At 30.9% G+C, this 22,387-nt stretch overlaps 2 protein-coding genes across 2 annotated transcripts; both read right to left on the bottom strand.

Annotated features, from left to right (window-relative positions):
- Positions 1 to 77: 77 nt before the first annotated feature.
- LOC142620015 (pectinesterase 2-like) lies at positions 78 to 3,333 on the bottom strand. The gene is made up of 2 exons (XM_075793452.1): positions 2,282 to 3,333; positions 78 to 994 (listed from the first exon to the last, which is right to left on the bottom strand). Exons 1-2 carry the CDS (start codon positions 3,159 to 3,161, stop codon positions 303 to 305), a joined length of 1,572 nt encoding a protein of 523 aa, XP_075649567.1. The 5' UTR covers positions 3,162 to 3,333; the 3' UTR covers positions 78 to 302.
- A 10,004-nt stretch (positions 3,334 to 13,337) lies between these two features.
- Positions 13,338 to 16,293, bottom strand: LOC142621014 (putative pectinesterase/pectinesterase inhibitor 60). The gene is made up of 2 exons (XM_075794336.1): positions 15,360 to 16,293; positions 13,338 to 14,129 (listed from the first exon to the last, which is right to left on the bottom strand). The coding sequence occupies exons 1-2, from the start codon at positions 16,240 to 16,242 to the stop codon at positions 13,435 to 13,437; spliced, it is 1,578 nt and encodes a 525-aa protein (XP_075650451.1). The 5' UTR covers positions 16,243 to 16,293; the 3' UTR covers positions 13,338 to 13,434.
- Positions 16,294 to 22,387: the final 6,094 nt, after the last annotated feature.

Raw genomic sequence — 22,387 nt, 5'->3', positions numbered from 1 at the left:
AAGAATCATAAGGAAAAAGAATTTTATTTTCATATTTATTCTGATAGAAATAACAAAGAAACTCTATTGAATTTCATTTTACCAATGATGGTACTTGCAATCACAAACAATAATCACCAAACAAATTGCAATCACAACGCAAAATTGACGTTAGATGTGATTGTCAGAGGCCAGCAACAAATGGCACACCAGTTGCAGGCAACCATGACTTCCCACCAATAAATTTCTCTACTGTAATGCTACACTTGCACTTGTTATGACATGAAAACCACACCACCTCACTCTCTGACTGGTCGAAGAAATTAGAGGCCAGCAACAAATGGCACACCAGTTGCAGGCAACCATGACTTCCCGCCAATAAAATTCTCGACAGTGAACTGTGATGCTTCACTTGCACTTGTTATAACATGATAACCACCCCACTTCACTCTCTGACTGGTCGAAGAACGGGGGCCAATGTTCTTGTACTCTCCATAATACAGAGTACTCAATGCAAAATTGCCATTCCATTCCAACCACCCTGCTGGATCCACCAAAGTGTCAAGGTAAGTTTGTAGGTAAACAGTTCTTGAATACTCTTTCCATGGTCGACCCAAGTATGTTTTCACTGAGCTTAGCACCGGTATAAGGTCTGATGCAGCCATAACACGTGAATCATGGATTGAAATCCCTGTGTTTTGATTAGGATCGGTTCTACCTTGAGCTGTAACCGTGTTTTGTTGCCCGATAATTGGTTTCCTTGCATAAATCATGCAGTTCTGGAAAACAACTGCTGCATTTCCAAATATGAAATCTACTGTGCCATAGATGTAGCATTCTTTGTAGAATTGTCTCTGTGAGTGCACATAGAGGGTGTCTTGGTACCCTTCAAAGCCACAGCGGTAAAAGACTGAGAGGTCTGCACCTGATCTTAGTGCCACAGCTTGATGGTTTGATGGACCAGCAGTGTTACGAAATGTGATGCCACGAGCAATGAAACCTTGGGCAGTCACAGCTGATTGTAATAAAATATTAAGTATTAGTGACAAAATTTCAAGGCAAATGACATGTCCAAGACATAATGTATTAGTATTGCAATAGCATGACGAGTGTAGGTATCAAGTATCAACTTCTTAATTATTCTTCTGTTTTGACATTTTCTAAATATTGTAATTTGTCGTTAGTAGTTCTTCTAAGAATTCAAACGCAGGTACATCTACTTCTTGATTATTCTTCTCTTTTGACATTTTCTAAACATTGCCTTTTGTCGTATTCTAAGAATTAAAAGGAAATAGTGACAATGTCATGGTGCATGCTTTCTCTCTGTCTCTGTCTCTGTCTCTCTCTCCTTGCTGTTACTGTGCTATATGGTTTTATATAAAGATAGAATATGGAGTAATAAACACAGGCTAAAGAAGGAATTTAGCAGGTCCAATTCTAGTGGGAAGTAACAAAGTTATTAAACAAATATCATTTTAACTGAAAGTTGCTTGATTCCCTTAAAAAAAAAAAAAGTTTATTGCAATAAAAACTTAACATTAACCAATATATATACTTCGACACTCATTACTTAGATATCCATAAAGATAAAACTATTTGGGAAGTCCCATTAAAAAAAAAAAAAAAAATTATTTGGGATACCTACCGTACTCTTTTAATGAACATTTTTTTTTTGAGGGAAAAATTATTTTTTATTTGAAATGAATAAAAATTATAAATTGTATCCTTTGTTTAAGGAGGTTGTTATTTTGGCCTTTTAGTTTTTTTTTGGGATAAGATTGGCCTTTTAGTTTTGGTTTGAGGGTTTTATATATTTTACTACATATACCTTACAAGCTAATATGTCAACTTTTAAACACGAAACTAAAAAGTATTTAAAAAAAAATTAATGCATTATTAATGTGACCCTAACCATGTACATTAGTTTAATTTTGTTTTAATAACTTTTAAATTAAATGATATTTTTTAGTGTTTTAACGAAGATATTCAGAATTTGAATTATTGCTCCCACCTAAAATGAATATATAAAAAATACAAAGTATTTTTTTTTCTTACAATAAATGAAGAATGGAGTTTTTGATCTTAGATTATCTCCATGAGAGAGAACAAATTGTGTCAAAGAGCCACAAAACTTTTATCACTAATCACCTAAGTTGTCATGTTAGATTGTAAATTTGTAAGCATTTTATAATCACATTAGAAGTGCCTTTTAACATTATCTTCGCGTTAATATTTGAGAGAGAGAGAGCGAGAGAGAGAGAGAGAGAGAGAGAGAGAGAGAGAGAGATATCAAATCCCTTACCAACAGTGGCAGAGTCGAAAGTTGTGGAGCCTCCTCCAACGCTCTTGCTACCAGTAACAATGGTCCACCTTAGCCCATCACCAACCAGCATAACATTCTTCAATTTACTCCCAATATTAAGGTTCTCCTTGTAAACCCCTTTTTTCACATATATCACAAACCTCCCACTCCCACTTCTCTTAGCCGCTGCATTCAAAGCCTCAGTAATAGTTTTATGATTCCCTGACCCATCTTGTGCCACCACAAGGTTTGCAGCTATTGTAGAAGATTGTAATAGCTTCCTATCACCACCCGAAACCCAACTTCGAAACCTATCTTTGTGCCTTTCTGTGTCTGGGGTCATTGAGTCATTTTTGTTGATAGCCAAAAAGTTGCTTATAAGGTCAGAAACATTGTTGGACATGAGGGGCAAGACATTATTTGAAACATTTAGCTCAACAAAGCCGGCTTTGCAGGTTTCTAGGTTCGTTAGAGCAGTGCTAAGCCAAGTTTGCATTTCATAGTTGGTGCATTTGGTGGTAGAGTCTAGGGTTTGGTTGAGTAGGGTTATGGTTTCTTCATAGAGTTGCATGCAATCATTCCATGCAGCCTTTTCCTTGCTGTTTCTACATTTCAAGCCAAGCCACTTGTTGTGAGTTTTAGCTTTAAGGGACTCCTGTAAGGCTATTTGGACAATGGTTTTCTTGAACTCAGACTTTACTTTTGGTGTACTATTTGTGACCTTTGGATTATGGGTCTTGTAGTAGTGTTTGCAAATTTTAGGATGTGGGGTTTTGTTGCACCACCGATCAATGTCATTGGAGATGGTACTTGATAGGGTGGGTGAGAGGAAGGAAAGGAAGGTTAAGGATAGCACTAATAACAAAATAGGTTTTGCCATTGATATTTCAAGAATATTGGGTTTGAAGAATATAGTGATATAGCTATGGCTTTGTTAGGGTATGTATATATAGGGGAATGAGGATTGATGGAGCCAGGTTGGCTGGGTTTGAAAATGCTAAAGAGTGATAGAAAACTCAATTAGAAAATGCAATTTAAAAAAAAAAAAAAAAAATTACCTAAATTCTTAGAGTTAGTATCTCAAACATCAAGCTTATGAGATCTATCTCTCACAAATAAGTAGACCCTTTATCAAATTATCAATTGTTTTTGGATGAGTTTCAGACATATATAGGGCGAGCGTGCCACATGATGCTTGGCCAACTGATTCAGTTTAGTATTCAACCATTGTACCTCATTATTGTTGTGTTTTTTTTTTTTTTGGATCAATTATTGTTGTGTTTTATAATATTTAATATCGTGTACGTAATTAACCAGAGTGAACATGACGTGGACATGTAGTTTTGCTAAAAAAAGTCAGAATCAAATGTCAAGTCATAATTGTATAACGAAGTTTAATAGTTTATATATAAAGAAACTTTATTTTGACCGAGGGTTGCAAGGATTTCCCATGCATGTAATACTGTTACTAGGTGGACACTTTTTTCAATCTTCCCTCTTAGTAATTATCACTTATTTTTATAAGGGTATTGATTATCTTACCCTCTTTATTGTTTATTATCTATCCTTATTATTCATTTCACGTTTTGAATATAGATATATCAGTAAAAAAAAAAAAAAATTCTGTATGAAATTATGAATATTATATATAAGGATTAAGAAGTTCTGAACGTAGACACTAATAAAATAAATACTAACATTTTGTGTGAAATTATGAATATATATTTTTTGATCAACAGAACATGCCATTTCACAAAACTGCTAGCGTGAAATTATAAATATTATATATAAGAATTAAGGAGTGCATATCAACAAAGTAAGAGAAAAAATTACGGATTACCCTTCTAATAAAACCATGATACAAGAGAATACTATTTCAAACTCACCAGAAAATCTTACCAGCTCGATAATGTTATTTGGGTTGATTTGTTTCTCAAAAAAAAAAAAAAACTCACTCGAAATCAATTTCCATCCAAAATTTCTATGTAAAGAACATACCCTAATTAAAAATAAATGTACCACTCAATGATAAATCTATTTACCCTGTACTTGTCAATGACTCAAAGGTATGACTCATAATTCATTGAACTTCCATGCTCCACTTGGACAAGGAAAACCATGTCCTTATGTATGCCAGTGGTGTATCTATTAGAAGGACGGCTAGTGTACCAGTTGTACAACTGGTACAACATGTTATAGTGTTAGATCTTAGACATGTACATGTCTAAGATCTAACACTATAACATGTTGTTGACTTTGAACAATTCCAAGGCTGTCCCAAAACGTGTTAATTGTTCGATCGTATTAGAGAATGTTGTACTTTTATCCTTTAATTATTATATCGAAGAAGATTATCCAGCCACAGTTCTTATTAATTAAGGTATGTCAACTCTACCTTATTTCTTTTTAGCTTCCATTATTTCAAGCTTGATGTTTATGACCAGATCTAGAGAGGTACGTAAGGAAGGTTCTTATAATTTGAGAGATCATTGACAAAAATATTACAAGTCTAAAAAGGAACACTAATTAATGCTTTGTGAACCGCAAATTCCTCCTTTCTAGCTAGTAATACTCTGAGTTTGAATTAGAGAGGGGGGGGGGGTGCGAGGGGGGACAAGTGCCCCCTAACTCCTCCTAAAATATTCCATATGTACTACTATTAGGAATTTTTTTTTAAATGCTTTAACCTCCTTGATGCGGAAATTAAACACAAATCAAGAAAAGAGCTTCCTGACCCTGCTGAAATAAAGGGAAAGTGACAAACTTACCTAATGCCCAATAAGTAATGCCCAATAAGTCAATGACACCGTGTAAGGAAAAAAAAAAAAATAAAAAATAGGGAAAAAGTTTCTTGACACAAGCAAAAATAAAGGGAAGAATTTGAATTTCCCTTGGGTACAATAACACACGCCAAGAGCTTTGACATGTCAACTGTTAGCTTTTAATTATCATGCACTTCAGCTTAGCAAATAATAATAATAATAATAATAATAATAATAATCATCATCATCATCATCATCATCATGCATTTTAGTGTCTTTCTTATGACATTTCAATTGATAGTCCTATATTTTATACAATTTTTTTTTTGTCCTTAATTTCTTGACATTTCAGTTTAAATTGTGGGTTTATGTTATGAAAAAAAAATTTAATTATTTTGAAAAATAAATAGAAAGTCCAATTTTACCTATAGTTTCAAAAACAATCAACAAAAGATAGTGAGACATGTATACAACTTTGCAAGTAAATTACTATAATATGAGGCTTATAAAGATATATCACCAATTACAAAAAGTAATTCAAAAATGCATTAAATAAGTTGTTTACGTTCACAAATCATATTAATTGTTACATTAATTTGTAAAGTTTTTAAAGTAAAATTTATAATATTTCTAGCATTTTTCTATTTGAATTATTTTTTTATAATTAATGACACATATTTGTAAAACTCATATATTTAAAGTTGTATTATCTTTAACATTACTCAATTCTTTAAAACTTCTTAAAAGTAGGAAAAAAAAATGTAAAACTATTTTTTCCCCTATATTTCTCAAAAAAAAAAAAAAAATCAAATTTTGCCCAAAATTTGGGGGCATTTCTCTAATAGGGGGCCTAGGCTATAACCTAATTGGCCTAGACTTAGGGCCGGCCTGTGTAGCACCAAGGGATCATTAGCTGGGCAGTAATGTTCATAGTGCTAAAGTTGTGCCTGGAATTTCCCCTTCCTCACAAAGATCCTCCTCCATATCTTTAACCCTGATAAGATTTTTCTTAGTCTCTTCTTGTTCACCAAATGAATTCTTTATATACAGGTTCTTTGGTTTAATTTTGATGAAGGCCTTCCCAAGTTATAAAGAGTATGTTTGAGACCTAAAATGAATTTTAACTTAAGTGAGGTATTTTTTATATTTATATTTAAATTTCTATTTTCTATATTATAATTTTTTTATTCCAAATTCATTCTTCTTAATTTTTGAGATGCAAAATTACAAATTAATTAAGTTTTGCTAACACCTCTTTTTAAATTCCATTTTGGAATGCAAAATTACTATTATTTTGTGCCAAAATCAAAGTTAAGTTGTATTATTTTATTATTTTTAACAAGTAATAATTACAAATTCTGTAATATTACAATAAAATTCTGTAAGTGAAACAGTAATAATTACAAATTCTGTAATATCACAAATTAAGTTGTATTAACTAGCTATAACAAGTAATATCAATAAAATTCTGTAAGTGAAACATGCTTTTTTGAGAGAGTTTAGTATATAATTACAAATTATTATAACTTATGTTTTGAAAATCGTTGTAATTATTTTCATTTTCATTATTTTCAATTATTTCATTATTTTTTAACACTCTTTTTATGAATTTCTTATTCATAAGATTTTTTTTCTAAATTTTTCATTATGTTTTTTATATTACTAATAGTAAAATTATTAAGTGATCATGTTTGTGAGAATTCAATTAATTTGTATCTCTCTCTCTTAAAGTTTTTCATATATAGATTGATATTTCTTTTTTTGAGAAGAAGATTGATATTTTCTCATATACATTTATAATTACAAAAATAAGTAAAAGAAACACTATACAATATAAAATTATAAAATGATGATGAGAAAAATAGAATATAATTTGTTCAAAAAATTAATACCACTTCATTTAATAATAGAATCATCCATCAATCTAAACCCGTTTAAATAGAGAGATGGATTCAACACATAGCGACAATTCAAGATTTTTTTTATATTAAAAATTAAGCATATTGTTTTAGGCATAGAATTGAATAAATTTAGATTTTTTTAAAGAAATTTTTTATCTTGGGTAAGGTAATGCATAGTGAAGGAGAATTAAAATTAAAATTTCATTTTTAATTATGAGAGAGAGAGAGAGAGAGAGAGAGAGAGAGAGAGAGAGAGATTAATTGATGTATGACCATTTGGAAGATTGGATGGCTAATATTGACAATGAACCATGCGGAAGATTAACTTACAAAAATTGAAACCTTAACCTATTAGAATTTAGAATAAATTGATTGTCAATAATGATTTGACATATTCATATCAATTTTTTTATTAGCTGAAATAGTTTAGCGTTCGTGTTGGATTTCCATTAACCACAATTGTTGGGCCTTCTTGAGGATGAGGGGGAGAGAGAACATAAAACCCGCCAATTAAATTTTTTTTTTCTTTATAAAATTTTTACAAGTAAAACCAATTGTAAACTCAAATATTTTTAGAGCTGGGTTAAGTGGCATAGAGCTTGAGCTGTCCCTATTTGTGAAGAAGAACCTAGTTAAAGTTTTTGGTTTTAGACTTTGCTTTTTGGAGAAGAAATAGAGGAAAATGACAAATCAATATATATATAGTCAAAGTTGAGAGAAGATCCAATTAGTAACTAAATTGGATTTCAATTGTTGTTTAATTTTCCGTTACGTGTCCTATTTAAGGTTTTTTTTAAAATTTTTTGTTTTAGGTGAGTTAATGAAGTGCGAAAGACGAAGAGTCTAATATAAATAAATTATCAAGAACTCAATAAAAAAAAAAGAAAAAAAAGAAGAAAGAGTGAACTCATGTTTATATCCAAAAGAAATTAAAATAAAAAAAATAAGAGAGAGAGAGAGAGAGAGTATAATTTGAATCCATATGTGTGTGTAATTGTAATTTTTTTTTAATTATACTGTGCATATGCACGGGTTATATACTAGTGTGTGTGTGTGTGTGTATATATATATATATATATATATAGGCAAAGTAGTAAGAAAATCCAATTAGATTTCAAATGGAAATTCAATTAGAATCTAATTTTGCGCCACATGTCCCATCTAATCTAAGTTTTTAAATTTTTGTGTCAAGTTATTTAATTCAGTATAAAAATTGGAATTCAATTAAAATTTAATTTTACGCCACATGTTTCATCTAATGTAAGTTTTTTAATATTTGTACCAAGTGAGTTTAATTCAACGTAGAAAATGAGGAGTTCAATATAAATAAACGATAAAAAATCTAATCATATATATATAACCAATGCTTGGAGAAAATTTATTTAGATTCAAAATTGAATTTTGTTTTTGTTAGATTTCCATACAAATTAAATTGTTTAGATTTTTACTGTTATTTTTTCTATGAATTAATGAGCATATTTTTTTATAATATTTCATTCAGATATTTTGTATGCCAGGATCTTGAACATAACATATTGCAAATGAGAACGATCTCATGCACCTATCCCTATTCAATTTAGGAGATACTATTGGACCATTTTTTTTTTAAAATTTTATTTTGGGTAGTATTTAGTATAATTTCACAGATAGTGATTGTGAATTGATATTGTATATGCAATATCCAGTAGTGATTTTCAAAATTATATACATAATAGCAGTGTAATGAGAAACTTAGGGCATGTTTGGCAGACTGTAATGGACATTGTAATGTAATAGTTATTCCTATAGTTTAGTTATTCTTTAATTTGGTTATGTTTTTATTACAAGGAATAGGGTTGTCCATGCTTCGGGTCGGATCGGGTTTGGGCTCAACCCGCATCTGACTCGAACTGATCGGGTGGAGCCATCAACAACCCGCTGCCGACCGAGAGGAGAATCAGATAGGACCGGTCGAAGCTTCGATGGATGTCAGGCGGATCGGGTCGAGGCTGAAGATTTGGAAAACAACAATAATCCGGCGAGAAAAGATGAAAAGCGGCGAAAATCCGGCGAGAAAAGATGAAAAAGGCTAAAATTCGGTGAGAAAAAATTGCAAAAGTGCTTAAATCCGGCGAGATCTCTCCAGATCTAGCGAGATCTCGGCCATTTAAGGCAAGATCTCGGCTAGATCTAACGAAATCTTGTCGGATTTAGCTAGATCTTCCCGAAAAAATCCCAGATTCGCTGGAAAATTCAACTGGGTCAGTCAGTTCGGGTTTCTCGGATTTGAGAGGTGGAGATCGGATGCTCAAACCACCGATCTTGGTTTTTGGAGAATAAAATCTGTCGCCGACCCCTAGAGCAATCGGTTTGGTCGGTGGCGGGTTGGGTCGGGTCGGGTGCTGCGGGTCCTTGGACAGCCCTAACAAGGAATAGTCATTCCTTATGAATATTTATTCTTCAAAATAAGGAATAACTATTCCCTCTTTAAAAGGTTGTATTAACTATTCCTTAATAAGTGCAATAATTTCAAAACTTAATATATTTCCAAATAAACAAACTTTCCATATACATCTAACAATTATAAAAATAAAAAATAACGCATATCTCTCTTAAATTTAAAAATAATGATTTTTAAGGAGATATAATTGTATGAGTAAGATATTTCCTAAAATAAATGTTATGTTTCATTCTAATGTTATAACTCACAACCAAATTTATGAATAGGTTTAATTATTACATTACAACACATTTTATTCCTAGTAATAAAGATTATAATTCATATCGTAATCTCTATTCAGTGTACCAAACGTACCCTTAGAGTAACTAATATCATGAAAATTGTAAGAAATAACTATTTTAGTACCTCCAAATATCCTAGTCGAACTAATATCTTATATGTTTTATAACTCAAGTTAACATCAATAGCACTACTACAATTCATCATATTGTTGGGTTAAGATAGTTTGACCCCAGTTAATTAATTAATTCAATTACCTAAGTTGATTAATTAGGTTAATTGCATGCAAATCGTGAAGGCACCAACAAATCACCAATTAAACTAAACCCAGTGAAAATTAAATTAACACGGTAATTTGTCGACAAATGGAGAAAACTTCTCACAAGGCAAAAACCTCATCGGGTGACTTTAATGTCACCACTCTCAAGAATCTACTAATCAACAATCAAGCGGTTACAAGTATAAGAAATCTTACCATTACCCTGGCCTATCCCGAAATACCAATCTACAGTTGAACCCATTACTCTAATACCTAATTGGACTTGATCTTCTAGTAGACTTCTTTTTCTTGATACATAAATCTCCAATCTATGACAAACATTTTGCACGGATCTTAGTACGTGACTCACTCCAGCAATTTGAATGGTTGTTGTTGATTGCAAAATTTTTCACTTCATCAACAATGAAGATAAGGAAACACTTGGTTACAAAACACTATGGCGTACAAATGTAGTAGCTTCTCATAGAGAAAATTAAGCTATTGGTCTTTGTATCCGTGTGTAACAGCTTTTAAAATAAGCCTTATATATGTCTAGGGTTGTGAGAGAAGAAACCCTAAGCAAATGTATCAACGTGGATCGAAATTCAAATCTGAAATTTCTGAATTCATAGTGCTTGATAGATCGAGCTAGTGTTGAGCTGGTGTCAAGCTTGCCTAGTACATCTCGATAGATGCCATCTGTTGAGCTATCTGTCGAGTTGCAGTAAAATAACTTTTATTCACATGTTTTTTGGATCAATCTTCATGACTTTAATACAACCACTTGATATGTATTAAACTCAACTTAGATCTACCCAATTTACAAATAAAGTGCGTTTTAACAAATGATAAGCCAATTACATATAAAATATGACCCTAACATATATTAATAGGTAAAACTCAGAGAAATTTCAATTAAAATTTGAAATTGAAATCCAATTTTGCGCCATGTGTCTAAATTTATATAGGGACCACACCATAATTATCCACTTAAGTTTTTAATCTTTGTGCCAAGTGAGTTATTGAGTGCAAAATACTAATAATCTAATATTAATGAACTATCAAATTAAAAAAAAAAAAAACTAATCACATATACTTAATACAAATCATCACACAGCAAAAATCACTGCACATTTTATCTTATTAAGAATTAGAAAAAAGGATCATAAGTAGTATTAAATTTGGGTAAGAATTTTAATATATGACTAATTACGTTAACAATTTGACTAATTATAATAATTTGACTAATTATAATAATTTTAATATAATAATTTGACTAATTATATATATATTTTTATAATTAAAATTGTGTTTAATTTTAAATGCAACCATGCATTTACATGGGTTACATGTTAGTGATACTTAATGCTGAGCTGAATACTTATTATTAGATGAAACAAGCAACACAAACATCATATATATATATATATATATATATATATATATATATATATATATATTAATAGGTAAAGTTTAGAGAAAATTCAATTAAAATTTTCAATTAGAATCTAATATTGCGCCACATGTTTAAATTTATGTGATAACCACACCTTAATTATCCATTTAAGTTTGTGCCATGTATCTAATTATGTTTTTTTAATCTTTGTGCTAAGTAAGTTAATGAGTGCAAAATACTAAAAATCTAATATTAATGAACTATAAAATTAAAAAAAAAAATTTTAAAAAATCACATATACTCAATAAAAACCACCACACAACAAAAATCACCATGCATTCTATCTTATTAAAAATTAGAAGAAAACAAATGATCATAAATAGTATTAAATTTAGGTAAGAATTTTAAAATGTGACTAATTACGTTTACTTTAAAAAATTGACTAATTATCTATATTTTATGATAAGAATTGTGTTTAATTTTAAATATATCTATATATATATATATATATGCATTAATGCATGTGTTACATAATATTTTTTATATAATAATTTGACTAATTATTTATATTTTTATAATAAAAATTGTGTTTAATTTCAAATATATTTATGCGTTTACATGAGTTGCATGCTAGTATATATTAATAGCCATAACTTAGAGAAAATCCAATTAGGGGTATGTTTGGATACCGCTTATTTGCTGAAAATTGAAAACTTATTACTGAAAACACTGTAGCAAAATAATTTTTAAATGTGTGAATAGAGCCGTGAGACCTAAATTTATATTGAATTTTGTGTTTGGATGACTTTTGTGAGTCCATGAACAGTACCCATGAGACCACAAACAAATTGCAGAACGCAAGGATTGGGCAAACCGCCCAATCCAAATGCACGCTAGATCTTAATTGGATTCTTAATTTTGCACCATGTATCCTATTTAATTTTCAATTTTTTGCTAGGTAATCAAAGAGTCAAAATTCAATTAGATTCTAAATTGAATTTCAATTGGAGTCTAATCTTCCTCACGTGACCATCTAATTTTTTAATTTTTTTAGCAAGTGAATTATTAGGTGTTATAACCGAAGAGTTTAAATTTGAACTTTTTATAAAAAAAAAAGTTGTAATTTGAATTATATAATTGTGATTATTTTTAATTGTACCCTTGTATATGTACGAGAGCTACACACTATCATTAACTAATGAAAGTAGAATTTGTTGATTGTGGTTTGGATACTAACAAGTGGACCTGAGAGGCTTCTTAAGTAGCACTAACTTTGTTTTTCTTAGGATGCCATAAGCAGTAGTTGAATGCTATCAAGTTCTAATAGTCAAATGCATAACCTCTTCTTCATCTACAAGAATTGCATGAGATAAAGTAAATTTTTGAACCATATAACTTGCTTTTATATATGTAGGTATCGTCTTGCGATTGTGATATGTATTCATATACCAGTTATTAAATGCATTAACATATAAAAGAAAGTCGTTTCAAAAAGATGTTTGATGAATTTCTAAACAGTGAAGCTTCCTCTATAATTTTGGCTCTAAAATCTGAAGTTTTTAATGTAGATTTAATAAAAAGGGTAAATTACAATTTACCCACATATAGTTTGGTCGAAATTTAAGTTACCTACTTGTGATATGAAATTTGACATTTTATTCATCTGAGATTTGATCAAAATTTAAATTGCCTACATATGGTTTGAAATGTCATGATAAAAATGTTCTGCTAGATTCTTTTTGATCTTATTTGATTTTGTATTTTTATGTTTTTTGTGTTTAAAAGGAGATATAAAAGTAGAACAAAATTACATATTTAGCCATGTTTTTAACAAAAGTATGTTATGAAACTTTAACTGAGCTAGTCTCAGGTGGGTAAAGTGTCAAATTTCAAACCACAGGTAGGTAACTTAAATTTTGACCAAACCACAACTAGGTAAGTTTTAATTTGCCCTAATAAAAATGAATAGAAATTACAAATTTTCTTTTCAATGGTATTACAATGTACAAAATCCAACATTAAACAAATAACAATAATGTTATTCCTTCCAAACAAATAAATTATAAATGAATGATAAATACTTCAATGTATTATGTTACATTACTATAGAACATGATCACAGGCCAGGCGTGAATGGTACACCTGTTGCTGGTAACCAAGAACTCCCAGCAAGAAGACCTTTAACACTGAAACGCAAGGCCACATTTGGGCTGGTTATAACATGAAAACCAGGCCATCTCACTCTATATCTGGTGGATGAACGAGGCCCAAAATTCTTATACTCCCCATAGTACAAAGTACTTAGAGCAAAGCTAGACCTATCCCATGCCAACCATCCCACTGGACTCACCAAGCTGTCTATATAAGTATGAAGAAATACTGTGCGGGAATATTGCATCCAGGGCCGGCCCAAGTACGTCTTGAACGAGCTAATGTAGGGCTTGAGGTCCGGTGCGGCCCGTACTTGAGAGTTATGGATCGAAATCCCGGTATTTTGATATGGGTCATTTCTACCTTGGGCCGTGATCACATTGACTTGGCCCTTCAGTGGCCTTCTTACATATATCATGCAATTTTGGAATACGACTGCAGCATTACCAAATATGAAGTCTATTGTGCCATAGATGTAGCATTCTCTATAGAATTGGCGTTGGGAATGGACCATGAGGGTGTCTTGGTAACCTTGGATGGCACACCGGTAGAAGACGGAGAGATCCGAGGCTGATCGGAGGGCGACTGCTTGGCCCTTTAAGGGACCAGCAGTGTTTTTGAATGTAATGCCACGGGCCATGAAGTGAAGGCCATCAATGCCTTAAAAAAGAAATAAAAATTAGAAGATAGAAAAATGGTCATAATTTTTTTTTTAACTGAATGAATAATTAGGTAAAATAATGGTTATAACTTATACATGATTGTTTTTATGATGACAGATCTAGATATTTAAATTATTGTATTATCACAGTAGATAATATGCGGTTCTTATTAATAACAAGAATAACTTTTTATATTAAAAAAAAAAAAAAAACTCTTGGTTCACCTTACTTTAAAGTTTAGGCTTAATGTCTTTCACTTACTGATTGAAATTATATATTTCATATATATATTAAAAAAAAAAAAATTGAAGGAGGCAAGCTAATTTAATTTATAAGTCAGGATTAGACACATTCAGATTTGAACTTTTCACTTAATTTGCAGAGTCTCCATCAAGACCAATTACAATTAGTTGATGTTGATCCTACTCCTGATGGTATTTAAAATGTCCTGATATTATTAGCTGTGTAAATTGCATAGAAAAGTGAAGTCAAAGTCCTATTCGTTAGCCCCCCAAAAAAAAAGTGTTCTATTCCGTACAAGACTTGAAACTCAATTTTCTCACACATGCATGCATAAATTAACCATCATTTGTGAACCTCTCACTTAAGTTTGAGTGCAACAAAAGTCATAACTTGATTGTTTTCCATTTTAATTAAAGCTTTTACATGCGTGAAATTATACTAAAGTAACATAAAAGGCATCGTACATATTTTAAACTTTGAATATAGTAGTCGTATGATCTTAGTTTAAAAATAATTGATAAAGCTTCAAGCAATGTTCTATTTTTATTTTTTTATGGAAAAGCTTCAAGCATTGTTCAAGACACTACAAGAATTTATTTTCGCAACAGTCTTTAACAGTACTCAAATATAACTGACAAGAAGAGAAAGAACAATAATCGTTACAAATATATATGCTATCAAAATTAATTTAGCAGTGAACATCAACAAATTAAGAAAAATAAATTCTTAATTTCTCTCAATCAAATTTCTTCAATAAACACATATTTCTCTAGAAATATGACACATTCTCATATGCATGGAGAAAAGCAAGCAATAACTATACATTTATTTAAAAGAAAATTGATTCTCTTCATTTTAAATGGAATTATATTATAATTTAAATAGGCATCATTTTTTTAATATCAATAACAAAATGAACAAAATATGACTATCCCTATCTATGAAGAATTCTCAGTTGGCGAGATAAAGAAATCAAAATGCTTACCTGCAGTGGCAGAACTATAAGTGGTGTCTCCTGCTCCAACACTCCGGCCGCTTGTGATAATCGTAAACCTCATGCCATCACCAACGAGCATAATATTATTGTTATTGTTGCCAACCTCAATGTTTTCGAAATAAACCCCTCTCTTCACATGTATAACAAACCTCCCAGTACCTCTCCTCCTTGATGCTGCGTTAATGGCTGCTTGAACAGTCTTATAATTCCCGGAACCATCTTTAGCCACCACAAGATTTGCCTTTATTGAAGACATTGATGCTTGCAACAGCTTCCTTTCATGCTTTGTAACCCAGCTTGGAAACCCATATGTATAATTACTTTCTTCATCTAGAATAACACCATTAATGGCCAAACTATTGCTAATGAGCTCAGACACATTGTTATTGGACATGATAGGTGAGATAAAGTCTGAAACATTTAACTCCAAAGAACCTAGTCGACACGTTTCTAGGTTTGTGAGGGCTGTGCTTAGCCAAGTTTGTGCATCAAAATCTGTACAGCTACGATTTGTGCCTATACCTTGAAGGGTACGGTTTAATTGCAAAATACTGCACTCATTAAGTTTCAAACAATCTGACCAAGCTGCTTTTTGGCGATTGTTCTCAATTTTTTCTCTAAATTGCAAGGCATGTATTTGTGCACTCATGGCTCGATCCAAGGCCACTTGGATCGCCATGTTTCTGAAATCAGATCGGTTTTTTGGTGCAAAATCGTGGCCGCTGTTGTTCATGAAGTACTTGCATTGTTCAGGGTGTGGGGTTTTGTTGCACCACCCGTCTATGTTGGAGGAATTTTCTGAAAGGGCTGTGAAGAAGGTTGCAGAGAAGAGAGAGAATATTATGAATAAGAGATTGATGCTCATGGCCATGATTGTCTTTTTTGTTTCTATGATTTGGGTATTGAGGTTTTTAAGGTCTTATCTCGGTGGTGGGGTTTCTATATGTAGGAGATATAGGTAGGCAAAAGCGGTTGGCTTGTTTGAAAGACGATGAATGACAAGTATATAATACAAGTGCAAGGTTGACATAATTAAATATTGCATCTTGACTTATTAATTGTTTGTACAAATATAATGTACCTTCTTTGAGTGAATACTTAATCACACAATCGGCGGGACAATCGACGAAGTAAGAGAAAAGGGACCAATCATATTGGAGTAACACTAATTATGTTAAGCTATTGCACATAAAAAAAAAAAAAAAAAACATAAATAAATAAAAGATTTAGAGATATTATAAATCTTATTATATAAGTTTTTCAAATTCACGTTTCCTCAATTATAAAAAAATGTTTTAATAATCATTTATGGCTAGTTTGAATGGAGTGGGAGGGAGGGAGAGTAGCGCTCGTTCATCCAAATTGACAGTTATTATGTTTTTTAAGCGACACTAATCATATTCTTGTCACATCAATTTGTAAGTTTTTTTATAGTAAAAATTTGTAGTAATTTTAGCATTTTTTTATGGGTCATACTAACGAGTGCCTTTAGGATAATGATTAACAATTTATTTTAGGGAAATTTTGACACAATTTTTATGAGAAATAAAAAAAAACGATCAAAATATATATATTTTTTTTCCATTAAAACTTTCTTTAAATAAATTGTTAACAGTTACCCTGAAAACATCCGTTAACATTTTTTTTTTTTTTATAATAAAAATGATTTCTAATAACAGACTTCGGTGAAAATGATGTTATTCAAAACACAACTTATTATATATTATCCAAGAAAGTTGAGTAAGAAAATTGTATTTATGTCATTGCTCAATTAATATTTTATGCTTTTGTGATTCAATGGTTTAATGCACCGTGTTTTGAGCAGCTAACATGTTACAATATACTGACAGGTCGGTGGTTATGGCCTTCTGGCAAAGAAAAAGTGAAATTTTAGTTCAGACTAAAATTACAAGGTAAACAAAAATGCCTATTATATATATAAGATAATAGAAGTTAGGAGTTCTTCTTGTTTTAAACAAATGCTTGAGTAGGCTTGAATATATGAATCTATAAGTGAGTCTTATATATTTATGCATTTTTGTTGAGTGTATTTCCATTATATTCGAAGTAACAGTTTCTTTGAAAGGAAGAAGTCATCCATGTTGAAGTCACTCAAACTAGATGTCTAAATTGACCTTAAATTTGGGTTAATCCACGTTCTTTCTAGTTTGTAGAGTAAGTAACAATCTCTTTAGTCATTAAGTTCAACTATGTAACTTCAAAGAGAATATGGACACTACTAATTAACCAATTAATGTTTGCATTAAAGATTATGTATATTTATGTGTGAGTTTTGACAAAAAATTGGAAGTCATTTCATTGTCACCTTGTTCATTTATATTTAATGATTTCAAAAGCTTAAGAGAAAAGTTTGCACGTGAAGGGTATAACTTAGTTCAATAAGCTAGGTTGATTTACCTAACGATTAACACTTATAGTAATACCCAAATTGTTATCATTGTAAAGATGACTACTTTACATATATAGCATGAACATGATAGTTGTCTTTTTATTTATTATATACTTATTTTGTCTAGTTTCCATGCTAGCAAGGTTTGCTAATAATGCCCAGGATTTTCTCGATTTGGATGGAGGATTAATTCATTCACAATTACTATGACCATTATATAAGTAAAACCTAATTACTTCTTGTTAGGATAACATCAACATTAATCTAAGTGAGTTATTTTTATGTTGATAAAATAAACAACAAGTGTCAGGGATTGATAAATGGGTAACATAATCAAAAGAGTGAATAATGCACTACAGCATTACTGAATTAATGAATGGGCAACAAAACACTTCATCTGTTGGGAAGAAAATGGGAGGCAGTATAGGTGAAGGAAGGAAGGAGAGACGAATGGTTTTTCTCTTGTTTGGGTTGGTTGAAAATGCATTGTCGGAAAGGAATGAAAGGGACCATATAAATTATAAGGAGCGAAGAATTGTGTTTCTCGTGTAATTTGGTGGGTTGAAAATGCATGGTAGGAAAAGGAATTGTTTGGGAAAGATTAAAGGAACCGGAAGGAGGGAAAAACAAAATGGTGTTTCCCTCATTATTTGCTTGGTTGAAAATGCATGGTAAGGTAGGTTTCCTTTCTGACAAAGACCTTTTTCATTTGGGAAAGTAGGGGCCGGGGGTGAAAATGAGCCTAACTCTTAACCTAACCCCTATGTTGTTACAAGTTCTTTTTCAGTATGGCCAAATCTAATGCATTCATTGATCATAATTAATGGAGTTTTTCTTTTACTTAGGACAATTAAGGAAGTGGAAATTCAAACTCAAATTTTCTTTCGTGGGAGAATTGGATAATATCACTAAATCACAATAGAGTTGATTATAGTAAAATCTTCAAATCCATAGAGGGTTATTTGACAAATATTTATTAGCAATTTCTATAATAATTAGATTATATCAATTTCTTAGAATATAATAATTTTATTAAAACCATCCGTTAATCATCACTAAAGTAAATTGAGTTTCATTTATGTAGATTGAGTAAGATTCGATTCAATTATTTAAAATAAGTGATTGCATTTTATTGGGTGCGAAAGACAACTAGATTCTCTGAATAATTTCACATGCAATGACGTAGGAAGTTCTCCTAAGAAATGCATCAAGTGATTGTATTTTAGGCTCTATAGAAAATGTAATCCATTGGAAAAAGTTGGCAAAGTATTTGGTGAGGGTGTTTTTTATTGGAGTGTTTGAGTTACGTTACTCATTTTAGAATATTTAAACATTGAATTTAGTAAACTCATTTTACTAGTTTTTAGTTTTCAAATAACGTTGCTCAATGGTATTTTTGTAAATATTTTGAAAACCATGAGGCCCACTTGATTAGACAACACATAATTGATTTCCCTTTCTCATTGGTGAGGCACTCTTCCTTATCAGCTTGTTAAAAAAAAAAAAACCGCACACGCATACCAAACGCACAACTATATTTTTTTTTACATTGAAACATGTTATTTGAAATATGGTACTAAAACATTTTTTGCTTTATGGATATTCTAAACCCATGTTTTTATAACAACTTTTAAATCATAATTTTCACATTATTTTAAACAACGATACTAAAAATCTCCAACAAAATGACACTGGGTTACGAAATATGGATTCCAACTATTAGGCACTTGGCTCATTGCCTGATATTCAAGAAATGTGACTTCAAAGTCAACCAATCTTGCAAAACCAAGCATTGTAAACAAGATCTTGAGCACTATAGATTATAGAGCAAGCCTGGACAAAAGGAATTTTTTGCAGCTGATGGCTATGAATTAATTTTAGCCTTAATGAATAGTGGTTCATTTTTCCATGTGAGGTGTCTGGAGTTTTTGAGAGTATCAAATCACTATTCTCTATGAAGCCTGGACACTAATAAATGCTAATCTTGTGTAAAATACATATTAGGCAATTAACCATTAACGGAATTGACGGCAAGATCCGACCAGGGTTTGATTTTTTTTTTTATCTTCGATCATTCCTGCCCCAGATAACACTACTACATGATTTTAGATAAATCCTCACAAGATACATAGATTTTTGTGTGTTCCTAAAAAAAAAAAAATAAATAAAAAAGAAGATTTTTGTGCAATTCTTAACGCATTGTTTTGTTTGTTTATTGTCTACTATTTTTTTTTACTGTATATAATTCATTCCAATTTGTTAGTTTTCTATATTATTTTGAGATGTTCCAAAATAAAGTCCTCTTTTTAAACTTAATAAATAAAATTTTTATTTTACCTTTTACTTCATTTATAGTCAATGTCATTTTTTTTTCTATAGTTTAAATTAATCAAAATAATTTTGAAAACTTATACATTTTTATACACAGCAAACAAGATAATAAATAATATTCTTTTAAAATGTTTAATTTTTGGTATAGGATAAACAAATTGGGACGGAGAAAGTATGAGATTTCACATCTATTTCCAAGTCTTTGCTTGCATATATGATTGTCTGAATTTAAAGGTTAAATTAAAATTTGACTCTCTCTCTCTCTCTCTAGAAAAGTGAATTAAAATTAATTACCACTAGGCCGATTGGGTTAGTGCCTTAGTGGCCCAGAACACATTGTTATTCATCTCAAACTCGTATTCTATGTTTGTGGCTCGATCACCACCCGTTGCAACGTAAAATTGGAGGGGAAACATGTGCAACTGGTGTTGTCAATTGAGCCCATCACGAAAAATGTTTGGGCCAAAACTTTCCTTGATGTTGGATTTTTTTTTTTCTTTTGCTCAGAATTCTTGCCCATTACTTGAGTCTGGAGAGTGGAGAGGCCTCAATATTTTTTCCCCTTCTTAAATGGAGAGAGAAAAACAAAAAAGTTTAGTGAGGTGGAAGTGATTGGCTTCACCAATCCAACAAATACATGATAATAAAATGCACAGCGCCTGTTGAAATTGAAAAACTTTCTGAAATTGAAAATTTTTTGTTAAAAGTATTATAGATAAAAATAAAAGTTAGCTGAAATAATACAGTGAGACTTATGAATAGCATCAAAAAGTGTAATGAGACCCATAAATAGTAGCAAAAATAAATTGAATAGTAAAATAAGGTGGCAAAAATAATATTTGCCAAACGGATACTATAACTGAAAATTTTATAACTCAATAATTTAGTCTCATTATATGGAAAACTTGGATTTAAATTTTCATTCCTTCACTTATAAGGTGAAAAAGCAATTGAGTTTTCATTCGTGGATGAAAAAAATGTATTCTTTTGATAATGTTAACCATTCTTTAGACCAAAAGTTGTCAAAATTGGAGTCTCTACATTACAACAATCTTCATTGGTGGATTTGAATTCTCATTCCTTCACTTATTGAATAAAATGCTATTTCTCCCCTTATTGTGAAAGTTATATAATTTGACAAGATTAGCTATATATTTTTCAAGAGAGGATTTTTATTTATTTATTTTTTTTTTTGAGAAGAAGATAGGATTTGAATAGACAGTTATATACTTATATTTTCCTAAAGGTAAAGTGATCATTTGTTAAAAAAAAGAGGGATGGAAATGGATGCAACCCATTCCTTAAACTTTAAAAAGTACAAACCCTTTGGTGTGTGCCGTTGGAAAAGCATTTTTCAACCTTCCCTAAAAGAAACCCCAAAGTAAAGCCATAGACACCTCCAACTCGAAGGCTCCAATCATCAAGAAAAGCCGGGCGTCCTTTCAACTTCCTATTCTTTTAATCCAATTGCTAAGCAAAGCAAAGCTAGCTGACTTCGCCAATTTTGCGGCTTTGTAAATTTCTTGGAATTCCAATTCTTGAAAATTTATTATTAGGGAAGCTTATTGGTTTTAACGCAATGATAACATATAACTATTGGGGGGTGGACCTTGTTGATTCATATATAGTCTTGTTATGAAAAAAGTTAATTTTCATGTCATGCCTATTGGCTTTTTGTTAAGCACATAATGAAAAAGTGAAAACCTTATCATGGGCTACTTGAATTGATTTGGAAGATCACGTGTATAATCGAACAGGAAAACTAGATAAATCTTTGGGGAGAAATCATGACTCATGAGATGAATCATGTAAAACCTTAAAATTAGGAAAAATAAAATATGTTTTTTTTTTTAAGTTTCTTTTTATATGAGATTTTCATACATTAGTCTTCCATTACAACGGCAAATATAATTTGTTTTTGACACAAACAATGGACAATCCACCATTCCTCTCTTTTTTTTTTTTTTTTTTTTTTTTAACTAGAGGTTTTGATAGTTTTATATAAAAAATTATATGAGATTTTCATACATTGGTCTTCCATTACATTCGCAATACATAATTAGTTTTTGACACAAAACTATATACAATCCACCAATTTCATTTTAGTTTTAAATTTTTTTTTCTTTTGCAATCCACCAATTCAAGACGGTCATTACATTGGAGTTTTGATAATTTTATATCAAAACTATCAACATAAAGATAAATATACAATATTATTGTCGTTAGAGACTGAGACTAATAGCTTTCAAGAAATTTTCTTGAAGATAAACCGTTT

This window comes from Castanea sativa, chromosome 12, assembly GCF_040712315.1.
Source record: "Castanea sativa cultivar Marrone di Chiusa Pesio chromosome 12, ASM4071231v1".
NCBI lineage: Eukaryota > Viridiplantae > Streptophyta > Magnoliopsida > Fagales > Fagaceae > Castanea > Castanea sativa.
Note: the sequence above shows the minus strand (reverse complement) of the source record. Positions and strands in the feature narration are given on the sequence as shown.